At 48.5% G+C, this 18,621-nt stretch overlaps 1 protein-coding gene across 1 annotated transcript in view; it reads right to left on the bottom strand.

The window, feature by feature from the left end:
• Window positions 1-2,983: 2,983 nt before the first annotated feature.
• Window positions 2,984-18,621, bottom strand: part of LOC149455009 (astacin-like metalloendopeptidase) — a 48,229-nt gene continuing 32,591 nt past the window's right edge. Inside the window, exons 14-15 of the mRNA XM_089686739.1 lie at window positions 5,287-5,457; window positions 2,984-3,000 (exon numbers count right to left, since the gene is read on the bottom strand). Of these exons, the coding sequence (XP_089542865.1) occupies window positions 2,984-3,000; window positions 5,287-5,457 (188 nt within the window). The remainder of the gene's footprint in view (window positions 3,001-5,286; window positions 5,458-18,621) is intronic.

Genomic DNA, 18,621 nt, shown 5'->3' with positions numbered 1-18,621 from the left:
GATCGGAGCCAGGTAAGAGACAGCAGCCCCCTGCCCGCCCCTGTACTTAGTGTCTCCTGCCGGCGGGCCGGATGAATGTGCTCGGCGGGCCGTAGTTTGAGGACCCCCTGGTTTACATCATCACTTTTTCCATGAGGTTGCTGTCATTTGACCCACTACTTGGAGAATCTTAGAGATTGCTGTTGTAGAGGTCGGCGTTGTTGTTTGGGATTATACATTTGAATGTGCTGAAAAATAATGCTTCTTGTGCACTTGTCTTACTTGAGATTTTGTTATTATTGTCTTTTAAACATTAAAAAGCCAGATAATGCTATAAAATGCTTCTGTGTTGTTTGAGTTACATTACAGGTCACTTCTGGATACATTACAGGTCACTTCTGGATACATTACAGGTCACTTCTGGATACATTACAGGTCACTTCTGGATACATTACATGTCACTTCTGGATACATTACAGGTCACTTCTGGATACATTACAGGTCACTTCTGGATACATTACAGGTCACTTCTGGATACATTACAGGTCACTTCTGGATACATTACATGTCACTTCTGGATACATTACAGGTCACTTCTGGATACATTACATGTCACTTCTGGATACATTACAGGTCACTTCTGGATACATTACATGTCACTTCTGGATACATTACAGGTCACTTCTGGATACATTACAGGTCACTTCTGGATACATTACATGTCACTTCTGGATACATTACAGGTCACTTCTGGATACATTACATGTCACTTGTGGATACATTACATGTCACTTCTGGATACATTACATGTCACTTCTGGATACATTACATGTCACTTGTGGATACATTACATGTCACTTCTGGATACATTACATGTCACTTCTGGATACATTACATGTCACTTCTGGATACATTACATGTCACTTCTGGATTATATGATCATCTGATTACTGGAATGTTTTTTTTTTAAAGTTATGTTCTCTCCACTGATGACATGAAATTGGTGATATTTGACTTGCCTCTGGCTTGGAAGCAGGGGCAGACTGATCATTTGGGGTCGGGTCAGTAGGGGGCCCCATGAGATGCCCCTGGTACATTTTTCATAGGCTTTTTTGAGTTTTGGCAAGGACACAGGGGCCCCATGATCCCCTATTGCCCGGGGGCCCCATGAGTTGTCAGTCTGCCCCTGCTTGGAAGATAAATGATTTTGGTGAGTGTTGGTTGGTCCTGTATGTGGAAGGTCACATCACAGAGTAGGGTGGCACACCTTGGGAAAAGACAGCTGTTAGGCTACGTTCACACTAGCGTTGTGTGCAGGTGGCAGAGAGGCGTTTGGGAAGTGTTTTTACCGCTTCCCAAACGCCTCTGCCAATTCTGCACATTACAGCACATGGTGCTGTTCTAAAGGGAGCGTTTGCGTCGCGGCAAAACAGACGCCTCTGGTCGAGTCAGGAGGCTTTGAAGCTTCCTATTCTCGTCTATGATGCCGCTCCGCAAACGCCCGGCCGGCGTTTGTGGTGCGGTTGTGACGCAGTTGCAGGGCGTTTGCGGAGTGGTAACACCACTCAAACTGCATTATAGGCGTTTGTGGGGCGTTATTAACGCTCGGCAAACGCCTAGCAACCACCGCTAAACCGCGTATGCGGCGTTTGTGGAGTGTTTGATGAGTGTTAAAAAACACTCCGCAAACGCCGGACCAACGCTTGCCTAACGCTATAGGGGCGTTTGGCAAGCGTTGGTAAAACAGCCAAGTGTGAACGAGACCTTATAAGGAAGATCTGGATCGTTTTGGCTGAAGTCACCAATCGGTGGAATATACAAGGATATTTGACTTGGATTGTTATATGTTTTGTGTTTAACTAATCTGTGGAATAAATATGGATGTTCAACTTGCCCCGTTATACATAGGGGTTGATTTACTAAATCTGGGGAGTGCAAAATCTGGTACAGCCGTGCACGGTAGCCATTCAGCTTCTAACTTCAGCTTGTTCAATTAAGTTTTGACAATAAGACCTGGTTCACACTGGATGCGACTTGCAAATTTCATGCGACTTGCAAATTGCATGCCAAGTCGCACCCTATTGTCTGTAATTGGAACGGTTATATCGGTGCGGTTCTGACTTGGTCGGAGCCGCACCGATTTCTAAAGTGGTACATGCACTACTTTTGGTGCGATTTGCATAGACATCTGTATCAGATGTCTTGCAAATCGCACCTGAAATCGGTAATCACTGTAAGTCGCACAATTTCAGAGTCAGGCTTGATGTGAATGGAGGGTAAAACCTGGATGCTGATTGGTTTCTCTGCAGAGCTGCAGAGTGTTTGTGTTTTCCCATTGTGTTTCTTTGTTTTTCTGAAGTTATTTTATAAAATCGTATATAGTATAGTTATTAATGAACTTTTTATTTTCTTCAACTTTTTTCATTGAACGCTACCTGTTGTTTTGTTACAATATTACATAGTTACATAGTTAGTCCGGCTGAAAAAAGACAAAAGTCCATCCAGTTCAACCATAGAAAAAAAAAAAAACTGTTGGGAACAAAACAATTCCTTCCTGATCCCCCGAGAGGCAATCGGATATTCCCTGGATCAACTTTACCTATAAATGTTCTATCCAGTTATATTCTGTGTATCTAGGAAACAATCCAGGACTTTTTTGAAGTAATCCACTGAGCTGGCCAGAACCAACTCTTGAGGGAGTCTATTCCACATTTTCACAGCTCTCACTGTGAAGAAACCTTTCCATGTTTAGAGATTACATTTCTTTTCCTCCAGACATAAAGAGTGCCCCCTTGTCCTCTGTGATGACCTCAGGGTGAATAACTCTAAACAGAGTTTATTTTATTTATCAGAGGTGAGCAGTTAACATCACTCATCTTCACAGGTAGATCCAAATCTGTGTGCTCTACCTGTTCACTTTTAATCTCCAGTTTAATAGATTGCCATAGCCCTTCAGGTAAAGATGAAAATGTGAGATTAAAATACTAAAATTCTAATACAGTGTTTAAAGTGGAGTTCCACCTGAAAAAAAGAACAAAAAAAGTCAGCAGCTACAAAAACTGGATCTGCTGACTTTTAAAATACAGACACTTACCTGTCCCTCGGTCCAGTGGTGTCCTCACCACATCTGGTTTCACCGGCCGTCTTCTCTCCCTGGTGCAGGCATCTTCTGTGTGGGCACCCAGCAGTGACAGTTTGCGGCTTCACAGTCGGGTGCTCACTGCTCATGCGCAAGAATAGCTGTGCTTTGTGAATGGCCCCGCAGTCTTCTGGGCCCTGTCACGTGTCCCAGAAGACTACGGGGGGGGGGAGGACAACTTCCTCTTACGATCACCTTAGGAGATCGCTGCAGACGTTGGAGCAGGAAACTGTCAAATTCGGGTACCCGCTCCCCCCTTGCTCCCCAAAGGTGCCAATTCTTAGTTGGGAGCAGGGGATAAAGGCTTAAAGCAGAACTTCCCCTTTTGGGTGGAGTTCCGCTTTAAGTTCCAATCGGGGTGCCAATGCTAATTGTGAATGGTTAAGTTTGTGCTTTTCCTGTTTGTCTGCATTGGACAAGATTTGATGAAAACTATGCAGCTCTGAATACAAAAGCTCCTTATCTTCAAGGGAGATTGCCAAAGACATAAAATGAGCGCACAATGAAGAGAAGTTCATTTTCTACACATTCTATAGTATAGTTGTATGCAAGCTTTTTTTTGTCTCTGTTTAGTTGAACATTACCTATTATTATAAACTGAAGTTAACATGAGTGATATTAGAAGTACACAAGGAGATCACACAGAATTGAGCCTACCTATGAACATTATTATTATTATTATACAGTATTTATAAAGCGCCAATAGTTTGCTCAGCGCTGTACATTACAAAGGGGGACAGAACATGTGACAGAACAATACCAATACAATGCAAAACATGAGGGGATCGAGGGCCCTGCTCTTTCGAGCTTACAATCTAGGAGATGTGATGATAGTCAACACACCTTCCCAACTGTCGGAGATGAGAAATATGGACATATTACAGCACAAACGTTTTAACCACTACTTTTCCCTTATTTTTTTATTATTATATTATTATTATTATATTATATTATATATTATTATAAATAACTAATGCAATTTAGGTGTAAGAGTTAGTATAGCATAACTTATACATTTTATTACAGATGTGTATTTATCATCGTAGGGGGGTGCTATTCCCTCTATTTTCCCATTCTCGTTGGGAGCCAAGTATGGGTCACACTGGAGGACTAGCCCGGGGTCTATTCTTCTGGGCTATGTTGGGCACCTTGAACAAGGGTCACTGCCTTACACATGGGATATCTTTCTCTTGTGTTAGATGTCATGTACACCTCTAAGCTGTTCTTCAGTTTACTCTCTCGATCCCATGTCATCATGTACCTTAACTTGTTGTATTTAGAGGGACATGCTAAGCCTATGCCCACTCCACCTGTCCAGTGTATTTCCACTCAGGGGCTTATTTACCACAAGGCAAACAAGGCATTTGCCTAGTGCAACATTTTTCAGGGGGGCAGGAAAAAAGGGACTAAAGAAGGGGCACATGCAGCATGGGGACCAGGTGGGATTTGAGAGAGGCTGCAGGTGTACGCAGAGCCCAACTTTTGTTTTTGGAATGCCCGATGCTGTAAAGGTGAGTATTTTTCTCTCTCTCGCCAGGAAGGCTTGTATGTTAGTGGAAGGCTCTCTCGGGTGGGGTGGGGGTGGGGTTGGTCAATGTCATGCTCTCTCCACGGGGGGAAGGTGGGGTGGTGTTGATCAGTGTCAGGCTCTCTCTCTGAGGAAGGGGGGCGTCCAATTTTTTTGTTTCCTAGGGCAGCACAAAACCAAAATACACCACTGCTTCCACTACCTCACTCCCAGTAGTGGAATGAAACCCGGCATGCACTCTGCGTGGGCCCCTTGCGTGCACTCGCTTAACTCTTCCTCTACCATACACAGTGAACAGGCCAGGAATCTCTGAGCCCTGATCTGCTCCCATTGTTATTAAAGACGGACCACCAAGGGAGATATGCCAACAATACTCCCTCGTGTCCCACCTGTAACAGATACATGCTTATCAACAGAATTCTTGTTTGACCTTTGTTATCTTTGGTAATCACTTGTTGTCTTCATAGCCCAATGTGTCTTAACTGACCTGAGCTGAAGGTTATGTTACTTGCATTGCACCTCTTTTGTAACTTTAGACCAGGCTAAAAGCAATGTTTAAAGGCTTTACAAAAAATTCAGAGTTCAGAATACAATACAGTTATTTCCCTACATCCCTAGTTTGTGTGTTGCCCGGGCATACCTGCATAGGTAGAGTCCTTTGTCCCATGGCACAGTCCACAGATGGCAGAATCCAGGAAGCTGGTGTCTGCAGGATGGACCAGCAGTCTCCCTACGTAGTGGAAGGCTTCGAAAGGTAAGTGACCTTGGACTCCAACATCGTTGGTGACATCCAGCTCACGGGTCGGGAACTCTGAAATCAGGAACGTTTGCAATGCATGGTTCAAATACTGCAACAGCTACCACTCTTCCTCCTCCCCTCCACACTCTGGCTCTAGACCACTGTCCCTTTTTATAGGCACAGGGCCAGTGGGTCAGACCCATGAAAGCCCACCAAAGAAAACCTGGGAAATAACATTAACCCTGACCCTCCTGTCCAGGGCAGCATCTATTTAGGCCACCATAAGCAACCTGCTTGCATGTTTATTTCAGACCATATAAGATGGAAAACTAGGGTGGAAAAAAGGCCAGAGGGACCTTCCAAATGAAGGATAGGTCCTCCAAATAAAGGACAGTTAAGAGCTATGGGTAACTATTTCTGGCCTTTAGGCCTTTAGCAAGAAGGCTGTGCAACAAATCCCTGAGTCATCTAATTTACTATTCGCTCCGGAGTGCTATGAGGACACACTGGAGGCCACAATGGAGACACGCTGACACGTTGCATCACGATCCCTGATGAAGTCAGGTGATGCGTGACACAACACGTAGTATGGAAGCGTGGTGACGTCAATCTGCTGAAGTTCCCTCCCCATCACCATTTTTCTCTTGGTGTCAGGATAACTCATCAGAAGTGAATTATGCTGATAACAGAGGACAGAAATGACACTTAGTGCTCTGGATTCAGACAAGTACACACTATAGAGGGATAAGCTTTGTTCATATTTCATGTCTGAGGTTTACAACAACTTTATGTGCTGTCTCTTCTTACTCCAATATGCTACTGTCCCAAAGTTGTAGGAATGTGCCAGTTACTTGCTGTGAGGGACCGCTAGCACTCCACTGGTCAGGCGTGCCCAGAGCGCGGAATCTAAGCCCCAGGGTACTTGTTCACCAGGGCCCCTGATGGTGGGGATGGACTTGTAGTACCCCGAGACCAGGTCGCCTCTACTGAGCACACCTGTCCGTGGTAGGGGTGTCCGCCAGGGGTTCCAACCAGGGAGAGCCAAATGTGAGGAGGTCGGGTGACCCCGATGGGATGGATGGATGGCTGAGCAAGTGCGTAGTCAGACAGGCCGAGTCGGTAATGTAGAGGACGGTAAGGTACAAGGGAGCAGGCAGAGAATCGTCGGGTCGCACGCCAGGTCAGCAACAGGAGGTCAGATCTAATGGGGGGCATCCAGGGAGAGATGTCAGGCAAGCAAGGGTCTGGGCAGGAGAAATCAGCAAGGTCAATAGCAATCCGGGTCAATAACTTACTAGGCACAGGTACAGGAACGCAGGAAGCAGGTAAGACCAGAAGGCAACGAAATGACAGCTCAGGGACATTTAAATATCCCGCCCTGCGCTGCCATTGGTGCCCAGCGGGCGGCCGCGGCTTCTACTGCGCATGCGCGAACTCGAACGCCGCGGCCGGCCCGGAACTAGTGCCCGTGTACTGGGAGGAGCAGTGCGCCTGCGCCGGGACCATCGAGGCACGGAACGAGGGGATCCCTGACATTGCCCCCCCCCTACGGGCAACCTCCGGATGCCCACCCGATCCCTCCACCACGGGTGATCACAAAGAAACCTCCAGACAAGCCTAGGTGCATGGACATTATGGGCTGGTTCCCACGATATGTCCTCAGGGCCGTAGCCCTTCCACTTGATGAGAAATTGGGTCTGGCCCCCCCTTCGACGGCACTTCAAGATCGCCTCCACCTCGAATTCTTCTTCCTCTTCAACCGTTACGGCCTCCGGGGGCCTGGATTCCCGTTCCGGGAAGGCATCAGGGACTACCGGTTTCAACAGGGACACGTGGAAGACAGGGTGGATCTTGAGTGTGTCAGGGAGAACAAGTTCATAGGCCACCTCATTGACCATCCGTTTGATGCAAAAGGGACCTATGAATTTAGGTCCCAACTTTTTTGACGGGCAGAGCATCCTCAAGTTTGACGTAGCCAGCCAAACCTTCTCTCCGGGCTGCAACACCAGGTCCCCTCTTCGCTTTCTATTAAAAGCCCTCTTGTAGTCTTCTTGGGCTTGACGGATGGCTTCCTGTAGTTTCTTATTGTTGGAGGTGAAGAAGGTCAGTGCATCCTGTGTCGCTGGAATCGGGCATTCCGGGACCAAGTCCGGGAGGAAGACAGGATGAAACCCATAGTTGGCGAAGAACGGGGACTGCCCAGTTGCTGAATGGCAAGCGTTGTTGTACGCGAATTCTGCCAAAGGGAGGAGTGGCACCCAGTCGTCCTGAGAGAATGATGTGTAGCATCGCAGGTATTGCTCCAGGGTCTGATTAGTCCTTTCGGTCTGGCCATTGGTCTGAGGGTGAAATGCCGAGGAAAGAGACAGCTTGATATCCAGGGCTTTGCACAACGCCCTCCAAAACCGCGAGGTAAACTGCACCCCTCGGTCCGAGACGATGTCTTCGGGAACCCCATGCAGTCTAACGATCTCTCGGATAAAGACTTGCGCCGTCTCGGCTGCAGATGGAGTCTTCCGTAAAGGGATGAAATGGGCCATCTTGGATAAGCGGTCCACGACCACGAGAATTGCTGTGTGGTCCAGTGAAGGTGGGAGCTCGACTATGAAATCCATGGAGATTTTCTGCCAGGGCCGTTCTCAGATATTCCAGGTTCTTGTGGTCCGTGAAAAGCAGGATGGGATGGGAGGCACCTTCCAGCAGGTACCTCCATTCCTCTAAAGCGGCTTTGATAGCCAGTAGCTCGCGATCCCCAATGTCGTAGTTCCTCTCCGCCGGGGTAAGTTTCCGTGAAAAGAATGCTACTGGGTGAAGTAATTCCTTGGCGCCCTTCCGCTGGGAAAGGATGGAGCCAACCGCGTTTTCAGATGCATCTACTTCTAAGATGTAGGGCAGGGAGGCGTCGGGATGACCCAGAATGGGTGCTGAGGTAAATAACCTTTTTAGTGCTTCAAAAGCTTCCTGTGCCTCGGGCGTCCATCTGAATCGCGTCCCAAGTTTAGTTAATTGAGTGATGGGGGAGACCAGACCCGAGAAGTTCTTGATAAACTTCCGGTAGAAATTTGCGAACCCAATAAAACGTTGGACACTTTTCCTGTCCGTGGGTTCAGGCCAATCTAGGATCGCTGAGACCTTCTGAGGGTCCATTGCGACCCCCGTGGCGGAGATAATCAGACCCAGGAATGTAACGCTAGCCTGTTCAAAACAGCATTTCTCTGCTTTAGCGTACAACCCGTGCTGCCGCAACCGCCCCAACACCTTCGTTACATGTACCCTGTGCTCCCCCAGGGAGGATGAGAAAATCAAAATGTCGTCTAAGTAGACGATGACAAAGATGTCCAGGAAGTCCCTAAAGATGTCGTTTACAAAGTGCTGGAAGGTGGCTGGCGCATTGCATAACCCGAAAGGCATGACCAGGTATTCAAAATGGCCGAAACGGGTGCGGAAGGCCGTCTTCCACTCATCCCCCTCCCTTATGCGAACCAAATTGTAGGCTCCCCTTAAGTCCAACTTGGTAAATACTACTGCAGCTTTTAAGCTCTGGAATAATTCAGGTACCAGCGGTAATGGGTAACGATTTTTAATGGTGACCCTATTCAGCTCCCGATAGTCAATGCATGGCCTCAAAGTCTTGTCCTTCTTTTCTACAAAGAAGATCCCTGCACCTGCTGGGGAAGTGGAGGGACGGATGAATCCCTTTCGGAGGCTATCCTCAATATAGTCCTTCAGGGCCCCTAATTCTAGCTCAGAAAGGGGAAAAATTCGCCCGAACGGGATTTCAGAACCGGGCAACAGATCAATCGGGCAGTCATATGGGCGGTGGGGGGGTAGAGCATCTGCTCCCCGTTCACTGAACACATCAAGAAACTTGTGATAGGCTGCAGGAATCATTTGTTTCAGGCTGTCATCCCCTTCAGAGCACAGAAGAACCTGGGGGACCTCCGGGCCCGAAGTTCGACACAGTTCCCGACAATATGGGGAAGGGAACGAGACAACCCCAGTTTCCCAGTCAATTTGGGGGTTATGGGCCCGCAACCAAGGGAGCCCCAGAATGACTGGGAAAAGGGGTGATGCAATAGCATCCAGGCGGAGGAGTTCCCGGTGCTGACCGGCAATGGAAGTCATAATGGAAGGGGTCTCCTGGTTGACTACTCCTGACTTTATCCGGGAACCATCAGCCAAAAAGATATGAAACCCCTTCTCCTTTGGGCGGAGGGGAATACCCTGCTGGTGAGCAAAATTGATATCCACAAAACAGCTGCATGCCCCCGAATCAACTATGGCCGTCACCTCCACGGTCCTTTCGGAAAGCTGAAAGGAGAGGGGAACAACTAAGTACTGGGACGGAGCCATATCGCCAACAGATAAAGAAGATGAAGTGAACTTACTCAGTTTCTGCGGGCAGGAACGCACCATGTGACCAGCTTCGCCGCAGTACAGGCACAGATTCTGGGAGCGTCTGCGCTGGCGTTCCTCAGGCGATAGTTTAGGCCGAGCCAGGCCTAGCTGCATGGGTTCGGGAGCATCTTCAGGCGGCAGGTTCTGGATGCTTGGCCTAGTATGTTGACCGGATCCCTGAAATGACCCCCAGGGATTTCCGCGACCCTGACCAGACCTCTCCAATCTGCGCTCCCGTAGTCTACGGTCAATTTTAATAGTGAGTGCAATCAAGTCCTCTAATATCTCGGGCACCTCTACCCGGGCGAGCTCGTCTTTCAGAGCCTCAGATAGGCCCATACGAAACTGGTGTAAAAGGGCGAACTCGTTCCAACGAGTGTCACCCATCCAGCGCCTAAAGTCAGAGGCGTATTCCTCAGCCGCCCGCCGACCTTGTCGGAGTGCGTATAATGTGGCCTCGGCCGAGGCCGCCCGTTGTGGGTCATCATATAAGATGGCCATGGCGTTAAAGAAGCTGTCGACCGAAACCAGGTGAGGGTCATTGTTTCCCCTTAGTCGGTGGGCCCAGTCTTGGGGTTCACCCTGCAACAGGGAGACAACAAACCCCACTTTCACTGACTCTGTCAAAAAGGTCCGTGGCTGTAGTTCAAAAAAGAGCAGACAAGAGTCACGAAATGACCGAAAGCGTGTGCGATCCCCATGGAAGCGCTCGGGTAAGGGTACTCGGGGTTCCGCCATAGGGAGTGATGTGGGAGGCCCAGGAGCCGGCTCGTGGGCTGCTACGATTGGTGGTGCAGGAGCCGGGGCCTGTGAAACAGGAACAGATATGGTGCAGGCCTGAAACCGATTCTCGATCTGCAGACATCTGTCCTGTAATGTGTTTACAGCTTGCGTCAGGGTAGCCAGGTGCCTGCAAACCTCGTCCAACGGGGAGAGTCCTCCTCGAGGCTCAGTCATGGCCTTCTGGTACTGTGAGGGACCGCCGAGCGGCACCACTAGCACTCCACTGGTCAGGCGTGGCCACAGCGAGGAATCTAAGCCCCAGGGTACTTGTTCACCAGGGCCCCTGATGGTGGGGATGGACTTGTAGTACCCCGAGACCAGGTCGCCTCTACTGAGCACACCTGTCAGTGGTAGGGGTGTCCGCCAGGGGTTCCAACCAGGGAGAGCCAAATGTGAGGAGGTCGGGTGACCCCGATGGGATGGATGGATGGATGGCTGAGCAAGTGCGTAGTCAGACAGGCCGAGTCGGTAATGTAGAGGACGGTAAGGTACAAGGGAGCAGGCAGAGAATCGTCGGGTCACACGCCAGGTCAGCAACAGGAGGTCAGATCTAATGGGGGGCATCCAGGGAGAGATGTCAGGCAAGCAAGGGTCTGGGCAGGAGAAATCAGCAAGGTCAATAGCAATCCGGGTCAATAACTTACTAGGCACAGGTACAGGAACGCAGGAAGCAGGTAAGACCAGAAGGCAACGAAATGACAGCTCAGGGACATTTAAATATCCCGCCCTGCGCTGCCATTGGTGCCCAGCGGGCGGCCGCGGCTTCTACTGCGCATGCGCGAACTCGAACGCCGCGGCCGGCCCGGAACTAGTGCCCGTGTACTGGGAGGAGCAGTGCGCCTGCGCCGGGACCATCGAGGCACGGAACGAGGGGATCCCTGACACTTGCATTGCACTCCTTGAAATACCTTCAGACCAAGCAGAAGGCAAAGTTTCAATGATTTACTTAAGAAAGACTCCAAACATTCAAAGCCCATAAAAACAATTCTTGTCCCTACATACCTATTCTTAATTCAGACTATGTGCTGCTCTGTCATACCTGCAAAGGTTGAGTCCATGTATCAAAAGGTCCATCAGTTACATACCCCAGTGGCTGGTGTCTTCAGGGTGAACCCCAGGTCCCAGTAACATTATGGCAGGCTCCCAGAAGTTAGTTTCAGGTTCTCTCTGCATATCCCCAGAGGCTCTCGGTCTCTCTTTTATATCACAGGACCAGTGGGTTGGACCCAAAGAAACCCACCAAGTGAAAGACCTGGGAAAAAACATTAATCCTAACCCTCCCATCCAGGACAGCACCTAATTAGCTCAGTTGCAACCTGTTTCACACTAACAGGAGATCTGTACTGATGTGCTTTCATTTCTGACCTGTATTATTAAAAATATTTTTTTCCTGACTAGCATCGTGATCCAATTGTTTCAAGAATTTGAAGGTTTTTGGATTTCATTTGTAGTACCATCTAGTGTGCTAGATAGGTAAATTTAGCCTGGCTCACAGAGTAGGTGAAGTGAACATGTCTGTGGGGGAACTCCAGCTCAGGTCAGGCTGGAAGGCTGTACAGGTCAGGCCTCTTTCGCCTTCCCCTGGTTCTGGAGGTCCATGGAAACTTCTGGAAACTAGTGGGTAGAGGGACAAAAGCAAGAATTTGAATCTGACCAATCCAAGGCAGGTGGCCTGGCAGTGTGGTGAGAAGGACTTATAAATATTAAAGAGCCTAACCAGCTGGAGAGTCTAGTGATTGGGTGGAAGACGGAGTGCTGAGGGCCAAGAGGCCTGGGAGGGGAGCCCAGGGAAGGGGGTTCTGCCTCCAGGCAGAAGCTGAGGAAGGAGAGGAAGCAGGAGAGAGGGAACTCCACTACCTTAAAAGTCCTATCAAGGAGACACCCTGCCCAGCATGGAAGACTAGCACAGCAAAAGGCCTGAACAAGCAGTCTTATCCAAAGCAGCAGGATACAAGGGACAGTGTGAGTACGTTTACACCCCCAGGGCCTACAAGGGAGAAGGCTGCCAGATGGAATATCCAGCATGCTTTCACTGGGAAAGTGTCACATCTAACCTAAATGCCTTGCTCTGGGGCACTTCACAAAGCAGCCAGATGGGCTGGTATTTTCTTACAAAGTGTTGAGGCTTTGTGGGTCTCGTTCAGGGGACATAGAGCTCCTAAGAGAGGAACCTTTGCTACTGATCATCTAGAGCAGTGGTTCTCAACCTTTCTAATGCCGCGACCCTTTAATACAGTTCCTCATGTTGAGGTGACCCCCAACAATAAAATTATTTTCGTTGCTACTTCATAACTGCAGCAGCTCTTCTCATTCCCGCCATACAAGGCATCACACCTCCCCCATCCCCACCACACAGAGCAGCCAGCTCTCTTCACACATGGCCCGCTCTCACCTCCACACCGCCGCCATCTTGGATCCGCACTTCCCTATCCTCCACCCAGTCCCCAGCTAGCCAACTTCCTGACAGAGGCCACACCCAATCTGAGGATGTCAAAACTTCTTCATTGGCGCTTCCCATTGACACGTCACCTCGTCTGGTTGGTCAAGTTCTAGTTTAATCCCGATAAGCCCCGCCTCACATTTACAGCTGGGGATGATGTCGCCGCTCAGCGATGATTGATGATGAGCAGTGCAGACAATAGGCGGGGCAGATGTTGTGGGAGATGATAAACTGGGGCTGAGGGGTCAGGTGTCATCACTGCTGACTGTTCTCTTACTCGTATGTGGGCATATCTGCATGTGGGCTGACCCGTCTGGAGACGGATAGAGGAGCGATGTCTCATTTCCTAAGACCATCGGAAATATGTGTTTTCCGATGGTTTTAGGCGAACCCTGTGAAAGGGTCGTTCAACCCCCAAAGGGGTCGCGACCCACAGGTTGAGAACCACTGATCTAGAGACTGATTATTCCAGAGGGAGTACAGCTCAGGATCTGCATTTTTGTGTACATAGAGACGGAAATATGTCCTCTTGTTGTTCTACCAAATCAACTTGGACATCCCATAATCCCTTATCCCCATCCAAATTGTTTTCCCCCCTCAATAAATCAACAAAAAAATAAGCCCATGGACTAGTCATTGACTGTGGATGCAAGTTGAAAATGCATGTTTCCTGGCTGTGCAAGAATCGGGGGGACCCAAAATTCCAGCGGCCCTCAAGGGGGTAGCGCTACAAATTTAATACTTGCTCGTGCTAGGTCAATGACTCAAAAAGCACCTAAAAGTCGTATTAAACCCTCTGAATTTTTTAGCCTAACACATTGAGCACAATAAAATAAATGTTGCACCCCTCTAGTTAGCCAGGGGCAGCTATCTAGTTTTATTTTAGTTAGAGGCTAGATAGCAGCCTAGCATGAGTCAGCCAGGTTACCTTCAGGTCAGGGCTGAGGGCTCTGCAGGTCAGTTCCCTGATACCTCCCCCTGCTCTACAAGCTTGAGACGTTTCTAGAAGGCATACGCAAGGGACTATGACCAATCCCCAAGCAGGATGCCTGGCATGGAGTCAGGACAGCCCTTAGGTATGAGAGAGCCTGATTGGGAAATGGTCAGTGTCGGGTGGAAGATGGAGTGAGAGGCTGGAGTGTGGAGCCTGGGAGTGGGCCCAGTGAAGGGACCTACCTATAAGTAGGTGCTGGAAAAGGGGATCTCCACTGTACCACGGTCTACCAGGAGGGACAGCCTGAGCAGGGAAGGAGCCAGCCTAGCGGAAGGAAGGACAGTGTGTGTAACCTTACACCCCCTGGGCCGGATAAGAGGAGAGGGCAGTCATGTGGAGAACCCAACTGGCTTCTCAGCTGGGACTGTTAAAGTTGGCAGTTCACAGTTCCTTGGGCACCCCATGCATCCCTCAACCCTATCCAAGTTCAGTATCCCTTAATAAAACTACAAAACAAGCCTAAGGACTGGTTATTGTCTCCAGTGTGCAAGCGTGGAGGAAGAAAATGTGTTTTGCCTGGCTGTGCAGAACTATAGGGGGACTCAAAACTCAGTGACTCCTATAGGATTAGCTATACGTAAACATGTCCCAGTAAATTATTTGTTAAAATTCTAACACAGCATTTGCAGCTTACAGTCTTCATTGCTGCCAGCTACTGCTGTCGCAGTGCTGCTTCCCTGAACATCCAGTCTTCACAGGAAATAATTAGTGCAGTCTCCAGTCAGTCTTTTAGTTTGGAGAAATAGGGGGAGGAGGAAGAAGGAGCGGGAGGGGTGTCCTTGCCATCTTAGCTTATGGGGCTGTGTGTTTCTATTGATGCACACAGTGTAGGGAGACACAGCTCTGCGTGCAAGGGTGGCTCATAGGACACTACAAGAGAAAGGAGTCACCCTGAAACAGGAAGCCTGGGGCAGCAGTCATGACACAGCTTAAATGGGAGCACAGGCAAGGATTAAAAGATGAAGAAGTTGCATACTCAGTAAGTGGTTAAATCAGCTGCTGAAAGAGCCTAAATAGCTGAGGGTTTAATATTACTTTAGACCAGAGACAGCCAGGCAGCCATATTTTCAGCTGCAGATCACCAATTGCAGCCCCTGTATTTCTCACAGTACAGGTTTTCTTAAGGGTAACAATTTCCAAATCTGCCTAACATAGCTGGGGCTAACTTTGTTTGCATTGTGTGCAATAGCTGGTCTGATGTCCTGAAAGCACGAACAGCAGGATGCCATTTGAGATATGCTACAGAGCTTTCTAGGTGTCCAAAACAGAATGGGCTATCAATTCATAATTGTCAGATATGCTGGCCTCAAAATACCACTGCAGGAACCTTTATCTTTTAAAGACCAACATTAAGAATATGTTCACCCTCACCTTGTAAAACAAATAATTCAGTTTAAAATAGAAATGAAAGGAAACACTTTTCTGTATAGATATAAAAAAAACCCATTAAAACCACTGTTTTCCCCTATTTTTATATGTCATCACATCTGCCTCTTTTCTCAGCTGCATAAGAAGCTCAGAGAGCTGGGGGTTGGGGAAACAGCAGCACACTAGTCTTCCTTGATAATGGCTGTGAGGGGGAAGGGGAAGGGGGCGGGGGGGGGGGTGTTTCAGGACAAATCTGATCATTGGAGGAGAGCATGCTGAGTTCCCAGCATAGCTAGAAAACAAATAAAAGGGTCCCCTGCTGTACCTTGTACTTGTATGAAAATTGAATGCCATATGTGACGGTCCAGCTGTGATTCATAAGTGGAAGATTGTACACAGAGGAGCAAGTTACAGTTGTGCTCAAAAGTTTGCATACCCTGGCAGAAATTGTGAAATTTTGGCATTGATATTGAAAATATGACTGGTCATGCCAAAAATGCTCTTTTATTGAAGGTTGATGATCATATGAAGCCATTTATTATCAAATAGTTGTTTGGCTCCTTTGTAAATCATAACAGAACTCACCCAAATGGCCCGGATCAAAAGTATCCCTCCCCTGGAATGTTTGGCCTTGGTACAGACACACAAGGTGACACGCGGGTTAAAATGCCAATTAGAGGTTAACCGCTAGCCTACAGGGCACTTATGCCCCCTTCCTGCCCAGCCCTGTCACACTTTGAATTTGCGCGGTCATGCAACACTGTACCCATATGACATTTTTTGTGACAGATAGAGCTTTATTTTGGTGGTATTTAATCTGAGTTTATTTTTTCTTAAACAAACCAAAAACCACTGAAAATTTTGAAAAAAAAGTTTTATTTTTTGTTATAAAATTTTGTAAATAAGTGATTTTTCTCCTTCACTGATGTGCGCTAATGAGGCTGCAGTGATGGGCACTGATAGGCTGCACTGATGGACATTGACAGGCATCACTGATGGGCACTGATAGGTGGCACTGATGGGTGACACTGAAAGGCAGCTCAGATGGGCACTAATATGTGGCATTGATGTGTACTGGTAGGCACTGATATGTGGCACTGGCACATGGCACTGTTCAGCACTGACAGGTGGCACTTCTGGGGCCACAGTAATCATCAGGGTACATGTCCCCTCCGCAGAATGCCAATTACCGGCTCTCCTCTCATCTCGAGCTGTCAGTGTGACAGTTCATGAGGAGAGAAATGCCGATAACTGGCATTACCGTTTACATGTGATCAGCTGTGATTGGACACAGCTGATCACATGACCGATCCGACATCTTCGGCTCTTTCCGTGGATCGGTGATCCGCTGTGTCCAAGGGACACAGCGCACAGCAGGCACGGTGAGAATGGGAGGACGTCATATGACGTCCACCTGGAACGAGAGAACCACCTTGCGCCCATCATTGGACTATATGGTGGGTGGGAGGTGGTTAATATCCCACATATGTGGCTTTTTATATTGCAGTTCGTGTCCATGTATAAATAGTCAAGGAGTTTGTTAGCTCTTACGTGGAAGCATTGACTAGGCTAGATACTGAGCCATGGGAATCAGAAAAGAACTGTCAAAAGTCCTGCGTGACAAGGTAATGGAACTTTATAAAGATGGAAAAGGACATAAAAAGATGTCCAAAGCCTTGAATATGCCAATCAGTACTGTTAAATCATCTATTAACCACTTGCCTACCAGGCACTTATACCCCCTTCCTTACCAGGCCAATTTTCAGCTTTCAGCGCTGCCGCACTTTGATTGACAATTGCACGGTCATGCAACATTGTACCCATATGAAATTTTGATCATTTTTTTCTCACAAATAGAGCTTTCTTTTGGTGGTATTTAATCGCCACTGGGCGCTTTACTTTTTGCGCTATAAATAAAAAAATTGCAAAAAATTTGGGGAAAAAAAAAAGTTTGTTTCTTTTATAAAATTTTTCAAACAGGTATTTTTTCTCCTTCACTGATGTGCGTTGATGAGGCAGCACTGATGGGCACTGATAGGCAGCACGGATAGGCGGCACTGATAGACAGCACTAATTAGGGGTCACGGATAGGCGGCACTGATATGCAGCACTGATAGGCGGCACTGATTATGGGTACTGATAGACGGCACTGACTGGCATCACTGCTGGGCACTGACTGGCACAACCCCTGGGCACTGACTGGTGGCACTGGTGGGCAGCACTGGTGGGTGGGCACAGGTGGGGGGCACTGCAGAGTGGCACAGGTGGGTGCACTGCTGGGCACGGGTGGGCAGAGCTAGTGGGCGCACTGCTGGGCGGAACTTGCGGGTGTCACTGCTGGGCACCGATCATCAGGGCACTGATCATCAGTGCCCTGATGATCGGTGCCGATGCCCGCTCTGACAACTGCCGGTTCTCGGCAGTACTTTCCTCACGATCTGACAGCGTGAGGAAAGTGCAGCCGAGAACCGGCACTTGCATTTCCCTGTGATCAGCGTGTCATTGGACACCGCTGATCACGTGGTAAAAGGCCGCTGTGATTGGCCTTTACCCACATCACGTGATCAGCTGTGTCCGTAGGACACAACGATCACGGAGATCACCGGGTGCGCGCCCCCTGGGGCGCGCAGGAGAGCGCATTCTGGGAGGACGTCATATGACATCCACCCAGAACTGGCCGGCCGCAGTGAAGCTGTCATTCGGCTATGCGCGGTCGGCAAGAGGTTAAGAAGTGGAAAGTTCGGGGATCTCTTGATACCAAGCCAAGGTCAGGTAGACCAAGAAAGATTGCAGTCATAACTGACAGAAGAATTGTCTGGGATTCAAAGAAAAACCCACAGGCAACCACAAAAGAAATACAGGCTGCTCTGGAAAAAGATGGTGTGGTTGTTTTTAAGGAGTACAATACGGTGATACTTGAACAACAATTAGCTGTTTGGTTGAGGTTCCAGAAAGAAGCTTTTACTGCACCAATGCCACAAAAAAGGTCAGTTACAATATGCCTCACAACACCTTGACATGCCTAACCGGGCCTTTGTGTCATTGATGCAGTAAAGGCTTCTCTTTTTGGTACCTCCACCATGCAGCTTATTTTTGTTCAAGTGTCATCATATTGTGCCCCTTCAAAACAACCACACTGTCTTTTTCCAGAGCAGCCTGTATTTTTCTTGTGGTTACCTATGGGTTTCCCTTTGTATCCCGAACAATGCTTCCGGCAGTTGTGGCTGCAATCTTTCTTGGCTTGGTATCAGGA

This window comes from Staurois parvus, unplaced genomic scaffold (genome assembly GCF_062004578.1).
Source record: "Staurois parvus isolate SC_StPar_1 unplaced genomic scaffold, SC_StPar_1.0 ptg000410l, whole genome shotgun sequence".
Lineage (NCBI taxonomy): Eukaryota > Metazoa > Chordata > Amphibia > Anura > Ranidae > Staurois > Staurois parvus.
Note: the sequence above shows the minus strand (reverse complement) of the source record. Positions and strands in the feature narration are given on the sequence as shown.